This window comes from Sinohyriopsis cumingii, chromosome 14, assembly GCF_028554795.1.
Source record: "Sinohyriopsis cumingii isolate HCF-2022 chromosome 14, ASM2855479v2, whole genome shotgun sequence".
NCBI classification, from domain to species: domain Eukaryota; kingdom Metazoa; phylum Mollusca; class Bivalvia; order Unionida; family Unionidae; genus Sinohyriopsis; species Sinohyriopsis cumingii.
In genome coordinates, this window is record NC_142974.1 from 10,015,306 (window position 1) to 10,029,523 (window position 14,218).

The 14,218-nt window shown below is 33.5% G+C and overlaps 1 protein-coding gene across 3 annotated transcripts in view; it reads left to right on the forward strand.

Annotated features, from left to right (window-relative positions):
• The window catches only part of LOC149783204 (uncharacterized), a 52,333-nt gene that overhangs the window by 26,119 nt on the left and 11,996 nt on the right, over positions 1 to 14,218 (forward strand). For 2 of the 3 annotated variants that reach the window (XM_089931439.1, XM_089931440.1), the window contains exons 4-5: positions 8,067 to 8,291; positions 10,151 to 10,371. In XM_089931439.1, the coding sequence (XP_089787565.1) occupies positions 8,067 to 8,291; positions 10,151 to 10,371 (446 nt within the window). The remainder of the gene's footprint in view (positions 1 to 8,066; positions 8,292 to 10,150; positions 10,372 to 14,218) is intronic. The other variant, XM_089931441.1, reaches the window with a different exon arrangement.

Below are 14,218 nucleotides of genomic sequence, written 5' to 3' on the forward strand. Positions count from 1 at the left end.
GTAGTCATGTTGCACAATGGCAACTGCAAGTATTTGAGGAAGTCTAATATATATCAGAAGACTAATGACACAACCATTAATACAAAATATACTAACTGTATGCTCGAAGCATTTAATTTCCCTCAACAGTATAAATACACTGTACATGTGTGGGAGCTTATATTAGAAGCTATCATATATAAACTCCCCAGGTGAACATTAGCAGGTCCACTTTGACCTCTTGCTCTTATGCAAACAAGGTTTTTGTCATAAAGGTCTGCATACCCCCCCCCCAAAAAAAAATTGATATGAAAATATTAATTTATTTTTCAATGACATACTGCACAACTTTCATTCTAAATCTACCCATTTTAATCAAACCTTCATTTCTAGAGAACATACTGAAGGATACCTATCAACGGGAAATCGCTTATTGACTAAACTAATTGAATGTTTATTACACCATAGCCCCAACTTAATTTCAACAAATTTCTCAAGTTACAAACTTTGCCTTTTGTTCGATTTGTATCTGTGGGGTAATTTATTTGAAGGGTTTTAAAAACTTTCGCACTTTGAGCATAACATTCTCACACATTTTACCAATTTGGTATCATGCTTACATTCAGTACCAAGTGCATCAAGCATATCAACTGTACATAAGAATGTCAACCATGAAACTTGGTTTGAGGATGCATCTTGATGAGCACTATCTCCTTATCATAAAGATATATCACCGTGACCCGTATTTCATGCTATGCTAACTTGTTCAGCTTTGCATTGTGGTTTTTTTTTTCAAGGTATGTTCATGGTAGAATCACAGAATATATAAAAAGCCATGCAACTTGATGAGCACTGCTCTCTCATTGCAGAATTGCAAAAGTATGTCATTATGGTAAATATTTTTGGCTTCACTGTCATTTTGGGGCACTGTTCATGTTAGAATTTTTAAATTTATCATAGCATGAGCCTTTTCCTGCTTTTCCCGAGACTTTCATAAATCTACTGAGAAATATGGGGTAGGGTGGAGTTCATCATGTTCATGTTGGTAAGTGCCGCGAGATTGCCAGTAGAATAGTTAGTAAATGGCAGGATATAGAAGTTGAGTATATTGTTGAACCAGTCTTTGCCAGAAGGTAGTCAAAATAAGTTATATATTTTTCCCGTCTTCATATACAAGAAGCAGCATCAATATGACAGCAAACCTCATAATTGAAAGGTGGTGAGTGAATGCCAAAGATATCAACTGTGGCATATTTTTAAAAAATGTATCGAAGATGAGAATATATGGAGGAGGAAATTGATGGCCAAAAGATCTGACATGTTTTTCAGGAAGTTGGGTGTTCCTGGAAGGATGTGAATCATGCTTCACATGGAAACCAGGCATTAGAGAGCTGTTGGATTGAATATTCAAAAGTTAAATCTGAGTCAGGGAAACTGACTGCAGGATAATATGTTCTTGAAATGAACTCTTGGTTTATTTATTGGTATTTTTGTTATGAAATTTAAATTCTTAATCTGATTGAGAGTGGGCTTAAATCAGGTACCCCTAACCAATCTGGCCTCCACCTTTGCCGGGGTGAATGTAGGATTAAGGGTGGGGGGAACAGTGGGCTAAAAAGAATGCACGGTTAATTTATTAATATTTTATATCATGAAATGTTAAATTCTTTATCTTGTTGAGAGTGGGCTTAAATTGGGTGCCGCTAACCATATTGGCCCCCAACTTTCCTGGGGTGATTTAAGGATTATGGTTGGGGCAATTGCCTAGCTAGCTTAAATTGTTTCTATTTCCCCTGCCCCCCCCCCAAAAAAAAAAAAAATTGGGTTGATACCCTTACAGACCTTTGTTGGTGGAGGACCCCCAGACCCTTTCCAGTTTTCATATTTTTAGCAATCTGTCCAGTCTCATGCCTGCAATATGAATCTCTCTTAGTACCACAACCTTAAAAGAAGTTCATCATGACCTTTTTCAACTTTTGGTAAAGTTTTTATGTTTGACTCGAAATGAAATTTTTGCATGATATGTGCATACTGTTGTTATGACTCTCTGTTTTAAGCTCTGTCACAGATAGAAAGTGAAACCAATAATATAAGTAAAATCAACAAGTTATTTATTTCTCCACAATACAAAACTCCAGAGGCGCTAACAGTGTTATGAATTAAGCCCCAAGTAATCCTAAATGTCCTATCACAAGTGCAAAAATGCAGAATATTCCGAATGAATTCCAATAGTCTTGAATATCCTAACACAATGATGCAGTCCAGAATGTCTTTGGATGAGTTCTGTTATGTATATTTAACTTGTATTATTTATTAGGATTTTTCTCCATCCTTTTTTGTTATTATTAACAGTATTTTGGACTCAACCTAGTCCAGAATCAAGTTCATGCTGTTCCTGACTAGTGACACTGGTATTTTTATTTTGGTAAACAAATAATACATGGCTAATATTTTTATGAGTGTGGGTTTAATATTAAGATCATTATCAATAGAGGTAAACATTTATTTGGGTCTGGATCTTGGTTTTTGGAATTCCCCCATAAAAATACATACCTGATGTTAACCACAGTTTTTATTATAATTTTAGTAATAGATTTTATCTTGTAAACATTTGGAATGTTCTAGAATGGATAACTTCCATTAAGTAATAATATCTCCAGAAAATGCTAATTGTGACTTAGGTCAGGTCACAATTATAATCATGTTTACCTAGAAATTATTCATTCGTGCTGTAAGATCTTGAAGCAGAATCATTTGTGTTGTTGTGTTCACTATTTTGATTTGGTTGACATTATTTGTTGAAATTTATTTATCTGCTGGAAATACAAGGTGCTCATACATAATATTCTTGGACAGAGACATTAATTTGGGACTTATAGTGAATTCAGACAAGGACATTTTGGATTATATTATCATGATTCATCAAAAGACGTCACATCACCATGTCATGGGCCACTAATGGCACATCAACACTTTCAGCGCTGGATCCTATTTCGAACACTACTGGAATTTAATTTGCATTATTGTAAGTTCTTTTTAAATTGTCACTTTTTATTCTCAGGAAATAAATTATTTATTGAATTTTACAGAACTTGTTACTTTTCACTCATTTATGTTACTATTACTTAGTTTAAGACCATAGTCATAATAATTCACCATAATCCAAAGTAGCATGCATAACCAAAAAGTAAATAGGCACTTTAGTAATTGCAATGAATATTTTAAATAAGTAATTCCATGCAAATTATATGTGAATACAGCTGTAAACACTGACCACATGTCTATTCCAGAAACTGACGTAAAACAGAAATGAATTATTTGTTTATCTAATGTCTGTTGATACCCATTTTCACTTGACCTTGATGTGAATCCATTCCAATGGAAAATTCCAATCTAATTGCAAAAAAGTCTGGACCTTGACCTCAGATGCTATGCAAACACTAGGGGTGAAATGATTCATTGATGATTGATAAGTAAATGCATCTTTTGCTATTGTATACTTATTGATACAAGTGTTGGAAAATTGGTACAAAATGATACAAACAGTATGAAGTTTATTTTAATCTTCAGCAGTCAGCAATAATTATTAGCTATTTGTTTTTTTATTCATTAAATTTGGAATTAATCTGATACAACTGTTGCAGGAACAGGCTCTCATTTTTGTCTGATAAAATGAAAACACTTGCCAACACTCACTGGCCAAGTACAAATTAATACCAAGTGACGTTCATAATACACCACTCCCCCCCCCAATAACTTGTGCCCTGTTAACTCACAAACCAGCTTATAATGTGAGGTCAGTCATGGATCCCTTTTATTTATACCTGAAAGTACCAAAACATTGAGCCTATTTGTTGCAAATGAAGAAAATCGTGATAAAAATTGGTAACTGAAACCTTGATACATTGCTCATTCTATCGTCGAAACAGTTGATATGACCCAGAAATGTGTCAACATTCTAAAATTATTAACTTTTAATAAGAAGTCATGTATTTTGTTAGATTTCTTTCCAAACAACATTCTTGGTACAGCGTAAATAACAGTATGCAACAAAATTTTGATCAACGAAAATGTGACTAATGCCCACTTGAGACATCAATTTTATAAATAAATACCAAATGTTACATGTTTGGGCTCTCATAAACAGCAACAAGGAAAAGGTGAAGACAATAAGCTTTGTAAAATTTAACAAATAATTTATTTCCCTAGAAAAACAAGGTAAAAATAAGCAAAAGAACTTAACAGTCTTATGAATCAAATCCAAAATTAATCCAAGAATTGAAAAATAGAAGTCATATTATTAAGAAGTCCTAAATGAAACTGAGTTGGAGTCCCGATGAAAAATACAAGATGGGGGATGATGACATATGCTGTAGCCTGTGTTATCCTGGTGTGTCAACAATTCCTGGTTGAATCACAAAATAATACTCCAGTTTTGAATTCCAAATAAAATTTCAACAAATGTCTTTGTCCAAGAATTTCTGTATCAGCACCTGTATTTTTTCAGAGAACAGAATCTTGAAATCCAAATACTTTGAAGAAAAATGAAATAATTAGCCCAAAAAACTGGTCACTACATAAAACATCTGGACATCGCCAGAGTTAAGGCACCTACTGACTATTCTTTCTCAAAACATCAATATTAAATCTAAATAAGACGCAAAATAGATTCCCATATGGAGATCACGTGATCACTTTCTAGAACTTCGTCGAAACTATTTACATTATTAATATCACATGCTCAGTATGGCCTTGATTACGACCAATGATTTTCACTCTGGGAAAGAAATTTTAAAAAATGTTTACCAATTTTGAATTAACGTCAGGAACTAGGTCATCTTTAAATAGAAAGTTTCAACTATTATTAGCTGTTTACGTTGTTTACGTCTAAAATATATATAAAAACTCTGAACCCTATTCTAGACAACATTACAGTAACATGTAATGGAATAAGAAAAATTTAAAAACTAACAAACAAAGACTTAAATTAAATCAGTTATAAATTAAATCAAATAGACATACCACAAATAAATAAATTGTTTTTTTAATCAATTGAAATTTGAGTATTAGTTCTGTCTTTTTGTTCAGTTTAAGTGTAATGATTTTAAATACAGTGTGCCCAGTTGTATTCAAATGTGAAATATGCCAATCTACCATAACAGCTATGTCCACAGGCATTTCTGTGAGAACCTAATTAAGTGATGACCTTGTTTTGATACCTGATTGCACAAGTATTTGTTGTACTGTTGCAATAAATTAAAAGCTGACCCTCTTGTATTACCATGTTAATTACATCTTTTGTAGAGTGGGTGGAACAAATGAAAAGTTAACATTAATGCAAATTAAGAGCTATCATGCCTTCATAGTGCCAGGTCAACTCATTTCAAGTGATCAATCGAACACTTACAATTCTGGAATGTAATATAATTAAACTACCTTAAAACCTACTCATTCACAAATGTGATCAAAGAAAGAAAACCAAGCGAAAAGAATTCTTCATGAAATAAAATTCTGGTTCACATATACGTTTTATTAATGAGAAGCTAGTTTCAGAGTTTGTTGTTGTAATTCCTGAATTGGCACTCGAGATTTCCTCACGGGTGAGAAGTTTCACTATCAATTATAATGAAATCATGGTATCAGTATTGTTCTAATAGAACAATAAAAAAAGATCTTTGACGTTGAAGGCTGTTTTACGAACTTAATGTTCTTTTTTTTTTAATAGAAGGAATCTTGTTTGAATTTGAATCAGGAAATAGTCTGGTTCCCTGAAAGTTATGATCCTTGCATTGCATTCCACAACAGTAGAGATCAAAGCAAGGAACATATAGAGTAGGGAACCAGACTACTCAATGACGACATAAAGCAGTGATGTAATACACAGTGTTTTTGCATACACATGAAGGATTGTTAATACCAGTTTGAATAATGTTAGAAATCTCTCAGCGGTTGGTTATCTTGAAAATAAATGTCATTTTTTATTTTTAATATAAAAATGAATAACTGCAATAGATAAAGCGATTTATTGACAATTATTTCCAGTGTGATTTTAAAACGAATATTCTGCCATTAAACAGACTATTCCCCCTCCCCCCCCAGCTGTTTTATAGATGTCCATAGAGGATGACATCATTTCATGTTGTTTAGAATTTTATTCTGCATACCTTTAAGTGGCAAGTATTCACTTCGTTTGGATTCATATACATCCATATTCCTTTGGAAGTTCGTTATGTAGGCACCCCAAGAAGTGCATATGGCAAGATCATTGTTAAAGTACATAGACATAGAATAATAATAATAACTTTACTTAAAGAGGGTAACACAATTAGCTAAGAAATAATCTACCTTGAGGCGATTATACAAAGGAATTTATTTATTTTAGCTGCATCTCTGAAGCCACTGGATATATTGGGTTTGGAAGATGGAAATAGAGTGGGCATTTCTAATCTGAACTGGAATACTATTCCAGAGCAAAGTTCCAGAGTATTGGAAACTTTTTAAAAATAATTCTTTATTTGGCTTGGAATTTTATACTGTTTGGAAGACATGGATCGCAGGTGGGGAGTATTACCAGGTAGCCTATACTGGAAAAGTGATTGTAAATATTCAGGAGCACTATTATTGGATATCCTGTACATTAATTTGGCTTTTCTCACACAAATTCAGGCTTTAATATGTAGTATTTTTAACTTACAAGCTAAATTTTCCTTGCTTTCTTTCTGGATTGATATCAGCCCAAATGGTCTTTTTTTGAAGATGTGCCACCTTTGCTATGTTTTTATCATTTGAATTACCCCATATTGTATTACAGTAGTCTAAATAGGGTTGTATGTAACTGTTATAAAATAGTTTTCTGTGCTTTTCAGGGAGAAAATGTGTTATCCTACTGAGAATTCATAAACTTGAATTGACTTTTTTACTGATATGTTTGATATGTTCAGTCCATAATAGGTTATTATCTACCAAAACACCAAGTAGTCTGTCATGACAGACCATTTGCAAATTTTTATCCTTCCATGTCAGACATAGTTAATCACTATCAAGATTTGTCCTTTTTTGCCATGTTGAGATAAGTAATATTTTAGTTTTACCAGTACTTACCATAATGCCATTGCATGCGCACCAGTTTTCCAGTTTGTTTAGGGCATTTTGTAAAGAAATTTCGAGCTCATGCTTTGTGTTTTGGATGTCTGACACTGTTGTGTCATCTGCATAGAGATTTGTAAATGATATTGAGTCCCTTAGTAAAATTGGTAGGTCATTAATAAATAAAATGAATAGTAATGGACCTATAATTGAGCCTTGTGGTACTCCATATCTGACAGTTCCAGTTTCAGACAGAACATTATTTATGTAAACATGTTGTGTTCTCTCACTTAAGTAAGAAGTAAACCATCTAATTGTTCTTTCATCACATTGGTAGATTTTCAGTTTCTTCAAAAGGATTTCATGATCCACCATGTCAAAAGCTTTCCTGAAATCTACAAATACAGATCCTATTTATTCTACCTTGGTCAAGTGCTTGAAGCCTTTTATCAGTTAGTGAGATCAAAGCAGTCTCACTTGAATGTTTCTGTCTAAAGCCTGATTGATTAGGGTGTAGCAAGTGTTTGGTTAAATATGACATGAATGAGTCATGGACATGTTTCTCAATCAATTTTGACAAGTTTGTTAGTATTGAGAATTTTACTTACAGATCCAACCCTTTTAGTCTCAGCATGAAGTGGTGATTAACATTATAGTCTATGGTAGTTGAATTAGTTGTCTGTTCCCATGAGATTTTTATGTAAAGTTAATATCATTAATTTGTGGAATAGTGGCCCATATTTTTTAAAACTTGTTTATCCACCTTTGCAGTACCAGTAATCCTTGTATTGTGCAGCTTTGTATTACTAAGCTTTTGCATGAATTTGATTGCCAGTGTTTTGCATCAAACTTTTGTTAACAGAGTTATGTCCTTTTGTATCCATAAAGGTATTCTGTATAAGTCTTCCAGACCATATTATATCAAGCAGTGTCCTTTACACTGCACCTACATGTAGCACTAATAGCTCAACACACTCTCTCTCTCTCTCTCTCTCTCACAGCAGATACAGAAAAAAGACATGTGATGATTAGTTATCAATGGGACCACCAGCAAAAGGCATTATGGATAAAGAATCAACTTGAAAACAATGGATTCCCCATATGGATAGATGTAAAAAATATGGGACCAAAGTTGCATGCAAGTATGGCTGAAGCTGTGGAAGGGGCATATGTTGTGCTTCTTTGTATGTCCAAAAAATACAAGGAGAGTAAAAACTGTGAAGAAGGTAAGTTAGGACAAATCCTATTCTTGGTCATTAAAATTGTTTTGTTTTACACATGGAAATTACTGTCTAACCAAATTTTTTTCACAGTGTAGACATTTAGACCATTTTGGAATATGGATTATTTTTGTTATCTATGCAAAATTATATTCTGTTGAATAACAAGATGGATTTCAAAAAATCATAAGCAGTTTCAGACCATAACCTTACAGACAATATTTGTCAGGATGACCAGCCATTCGGTTGCTAAAGTAGAACTAATTTTATGGCTGCTTCAGTATAGTTGCTAATTTTACCATTTGATCCTGTCCACATTGGCTCAGTTTTATTCAGGTGGATTATGCTGTGTGTGAGCAGAAGTAATTCCAAATGGAATTAAGACATTAAATGATTATGACTGGGTTACTAAAGAGCTCAATCTGCATAAAACAATAAACATTACTTTGATTCTTTCCACATGGTCTTCTTCTTCACTGCATAAAGTTGTTGAGATGGAACAGAGTCTTTACTGTGTGTGATCAAAAGAGCTCAAGTGGTATAAAACTGGGTTGGTTTAATTTCAGTTTAAAAGTTTGTCAACATGTCTAAGCATTCAAGTGCCAAGGAACATGAAAGCATATTCTGCTCTTCCTGTAAAGTTTATTTTAAAGTCTGTTATGTTGGAAAGAATGACATTACACATCATGGAGACACCCCATTTCATAAAAGCATGTTAACAGTGACTAAAAATGCCATAACTGAAATCTGTGCTTATGGAATCGGCATAAAATTTGGATAAAGTGTCAGAACCCTATTTGCCAACTTTATAGCTGAACATAATCTTCTGTTTCTAGTAGCAGACCATTTTTCAGAGCTATTCAGAATAATGTTCCCTGACTTATAAATTGCACAAAAGCTTTCATGCAAATGGACAAAAAGTACTCACATAGTGACTATTGTTCACAATAGATCATAATATTAATTGTATAATAATAAATTATTAATAGTTTATTATATGAACTCACTGTCGTGAGTGACCATCTGCAGAATGCAACCAGTAACCATGTTTTTAAGTAAAGTATGCGTTTGACACTACTGTGAATGACCACATTGTGAAAACTGATATAAACGCCACTGACCTTGATTTAATCCTTTGTAAACATGAATACTGAAATAATTAAAGTACATTTTGCTCACTGCCATTGTAATACATAATGCCTGGGGTGAATGGGGTCTTTGTCTTCCTCTGTAATACTGGTAAGAGATAATTATCTTCCAGAATAGATTATCATTATTGAAGAGTGGTGATAGTGATGATAATGATGACAACAAAGGTGTCTACAAAAAAAGTCACCAGTCTTGTGAAAAATCTTACTGCCATTAAAACAACATAAGACCCAGACAGTACCAATCTTGAACAGTTCAGACAGGCAGGCAGCAATCTGAATATACCTCTTTTGAATGTTTTTTTAAATTATAATTTTGAAATATGTCTGGCTGCTACATTAATTTTTGGGGAAAATTTCCAACCAGTGCCAGTAGAATTTTAGGACATTGGGGATGGATGGATGGAAGAATGTATGTATGTGTGTATGTGTACAAAAAATATTGTAGCTAACCTTGTGTTTAATTAGAATAATTAAGAGTGTTGTTTTTTATCTATGGAATTACTTGTAATAAGAAGGTATTAAAAAAGTCACAGTAGTATTTGAACTTTACAGCAAAGATATGGAATACTATAATATGTGAATGTCTTTACGTCAAAAGTCATAGAAGATATATGCAAATATCAGTGACGTTTTCTTTTTTTATCACACCAAAAAAGAATATAAATATTGTTTGTTGCAAATGAACCTAAAAACTAAATTATTTTCAATTTCCAGAGGCTTTGTATGCAAGAAAAAAACAAAAAATTATAATCCCACTGAAAATGGAAGACTTCGAGCCTGACAACTGGCTTGGCATTGTGACTGTGGACTACATTTATTATGACTTCAGTGGAAAAAAATCCTGTGAAGCAGAGATGATGAAACTTTTGAATGTCCTTGCCAGACACTACAAGAAGGAACTTAATCAGCCTAAAATTCTACCATTTGCTAGATTTGTGAGTAGAAACTTTATGTCAGTGATACTAGAATAATAAAGATGTTAGACCCATTTAAAACATCAGAAATTGTAGTTTGAAAAAAATTAGTACAGTGCTTTGTAGTTTGTTTAGACCCTAATACAAAGATACGGACTTAGGACACACTTGCTATATATATATATATATATATATATATATATATATATATATATATATATATATATATATATATACACACACACACACACACACCAGACAGAACAGAAAGTGCAATCCCTTGATTCTATAGAAGAATGCTTGATAATAGTAGGCAGAATTAATATTTTAATACAAATAATGCTATTATTATATTTGCATTATTATAATGCTAATATCATCCATATTAAATTTACATTGATGTTGGTACTGAAGGATTTACATTGATTATTGTTATAGCACTGCCTTTATAGAAGAAGCAGGGTTATATAGCAGCTTATTTACCTGTTCAGCCAGCCAGCCAGCCAGCATATAATCTTTTAGTGCAACTAGTCCAGAATTATTTAAAGGATCACTGTCTGGTGACTACTGATGACATTCACTATAATTATTATGCTTCACACTTAAGAGGCTCTCAATAGTTCTCTGCTGCAGATTTTCCCATGAATTTCTTTGTATTTTGCAAACATTGTTCTCTCTGTATCAGCATTAGAATGTTGTAATGATATGACAACTTTGATCAGCCTGCAGAGAACTTCTAGCTTCAGTTTGCTGTTGCTGGGTTTGTAAGGTTGCTGACTGTTCTCCAGTAGTCCTCCAAGCTATGTTCACTCCACAAAGGAAGTTCCTGACTTGGACTTAACGATGTTTCCTGACTTGGACTTAACGATGTATTCCTGAACCTCAACCTCAAGGTCTTCTTTCTCTTCATGCCTCAGATTAAAAATCTTTTGGCAGGTTTCATGACTGTAAATTTTAAAAAAAGAAAGATTGATTTTGACTTAAAATAACAATGAAGAATACATTATGTATAATTTATCCCAACTTGAAAATTAATCATGCCTTTGAAACACACAGTACAAACTTAGGACCTTTGTTACTCACCTACACACACTCAAAACTCTGATATCCATGCACAGTCGAACTTGTAAAAACAAATCAAAATACCGTAGTGTGTCTGCTGAAATAATTTATTATGGCTGGTCTCTCTATCTTATTCCCAGTCCGGCAGTGGTCGGCCGATTTTCATCAAAGGATCAGAAGACGTCATGACCACCATTTAATTAATTTATTATAATACCTCAAAACTCAAAAGACATCCCGCATTTGGCCTTATTCCAGCAATAAGGTAACCATTTAACAGCTTGTTTTGTGCATGTTAATTGTTCATGAACAGTGGATCTGCCATGCATCATCGCACCACTGGTGGAACATTTCCAGTCCCCAGTAGACTGGCTCTGGCTGATTTCTCTGATGTTTTTACTAATTTTGAACACTTCTTGTAATTCTCAAAAGTGGTTGATTTCAACTATAAAATGGTACCTGCAGTAGCCTGCCTTTAAAAGGTTCTTTGGCCTACTGCTGGTAGAATTACATGTATGTCATATCAACATGGGGTTAAACCAAAAGATTTTTTATGATGTCTAGTCAGTCCTAAATAAAAATGATGCCAATCTGAAGTCAAATTTGGCTGCTATGGCAGCATCTTGAAAATCCTGCTATGGTCACTACTTCTCCCGAATGGAAAATCGTACAGTAAAGCTTCTCTTGAGTGACCTCTGCTGTGAGTGACCACCTGTCCTTTACGACCACAATCATAAAGCACAGGACCAGTGACTACAATTTTCTGGCAAATATTGCGTTTCGACACTGCTGTCAATGACCATTTCACAAAAACAAATGAACACCAGGGATGTTTATTTAATCTGTTGTAACCATGACTGCTTAGGAGTGTCTGCAGACAAAGTGCAGATTGTTCTGAAACAACATTGTTATGCATGATTGCATCACAAAAACAGAGATAAATACCACTGACCTTTATTTAATCCTTTAAAGCCATGGATATTTGTGAGGGTGTTTTAAAAAAGAATGATTTGAGTCTGGCTACTGGTTCCTAAATCTATAGGTGATGCAGGTAGCAGGAGACCTTAAAAAACAGACTAAAGTACAGGTCAATAACTGCCATTGTAGTGCCAAAGTCCTGTAACTCCCCATTATGGTTAACCATTTTTTTCTTCAAAAGGAGCAATAACAGTACATGGTCAGGTCAAAGGTTTGTATTGTTTGTTGTTGCAGTTGAGTGTGTTGTTTGTCTTTGGAATTGATACATAGTGCCTGGGATGAATGAGGTCTTTGTCATTATAAAATGTTCATGTTGTTTGTTGATCTTTTTGCTGTTACCATTATTATAACCCACACACTAAACCATCATGTATTTACTTTGGTGCAGCCTGTTAAACCTTTTGTTTATCAGTTTTATCTCTTTATATCATCAGTGAATTAAGTGTTTTGGTTTTGTCTTTAAATGAGTTTATATGTTTTGGGATTTGATTAGTTCTGTCTTTCGATTACATTCATTGGTATATATATATATATATATATATATATATATATATATATATATATATATACACTCCATGCCTGATCAAAACCAATATGGTGCAATTCATAAACAGGATGAGTAAATGTTATCATTCCTGTGCAGTTCTTATGCAAAATATGAAGTGAGTCTGAAATGTATGGATATATCAAGTAAACTTATGGAAAGATAAATAAATATTACCTTAGTTTATCTTTGCAGTTCATATGCTAACCTACAATGTACACATTATCTTCAAATATAATTGTAAATGTTTTATGATAGATGTGTATCTTTATGGCTTTATAAAATTACTTTGAAATGAAATGACTGCAATATTTTAACAAGAACTATGAATAATGAATAAAATGCATCTAAAGCAACTGTGGACGTTTTCCCTTAGCTGCTTAAACCTGTTGGATTTTGACCTTGAAAACTGGTAATTTTGCATTGATCTCTTATGAGATACCACCTGTCTTGAGAGAACACTTTTTGTTGGCATAATGGGTGGTCTCACAAGACAGGTTTAACTGTATAAGCATGGGGTTTTCACCGCAAGACTTCTTATGATGTTCATCATAGACATCCAGTATGGCATTAAAACTGGCTGTCTTTAAAATCGTGTCATTCTTCACCTGAATAAGTGGCTATGTCAACACTGAGTTTTCACGAAAAGACTTTTTCTGATATGTAGTTGGTCCTTAATAAAAGTGGTGCCAGTCTTAATCTAATTTACTATTATTTAGCCACCACAGCAGCCAGCTACTTCTCCAGAACGCAGTGATATTAATTTAGGGTTTTCACTGTAAGACTCCTTGTGGTGTTGTTTGGTCTTAACTAACAATTGTGCAGGTCTCTTATCTAATATGACTGCCACAGTGGCCATCATCAAAATTTTATTTATCCTCCTCCTAGATGGAAAGTCATATTAGGGTTTTTACTAGAATATTTCTTATGATGTCTAGTTGTACTAGTGATTATAATGTTGGTGGTCTGATATTCAGTATGGCCGTCATGGCAGCCATCATGTAAATAGAAAGTCATATTGGCATGGGACTTTCACCAGAACACTAATTATGATATCTAGTTGGTTCTGAAAGAAAATGGTGCAAATCTGACCTAAAATATGGCTGCCACAATGGACATATTGAAAATCTTCTCAATGATTCTCATGAATGGATGGTCATATCAACAGATGCACACAATTAACCATTTGAGGCAAAATACCTTAAAGTGGTCATAGCCAAATCAAACCAAACCTAATTTGATACACAATAACCTTTAAGAAAAATGTATTAAACAGTCAAACCA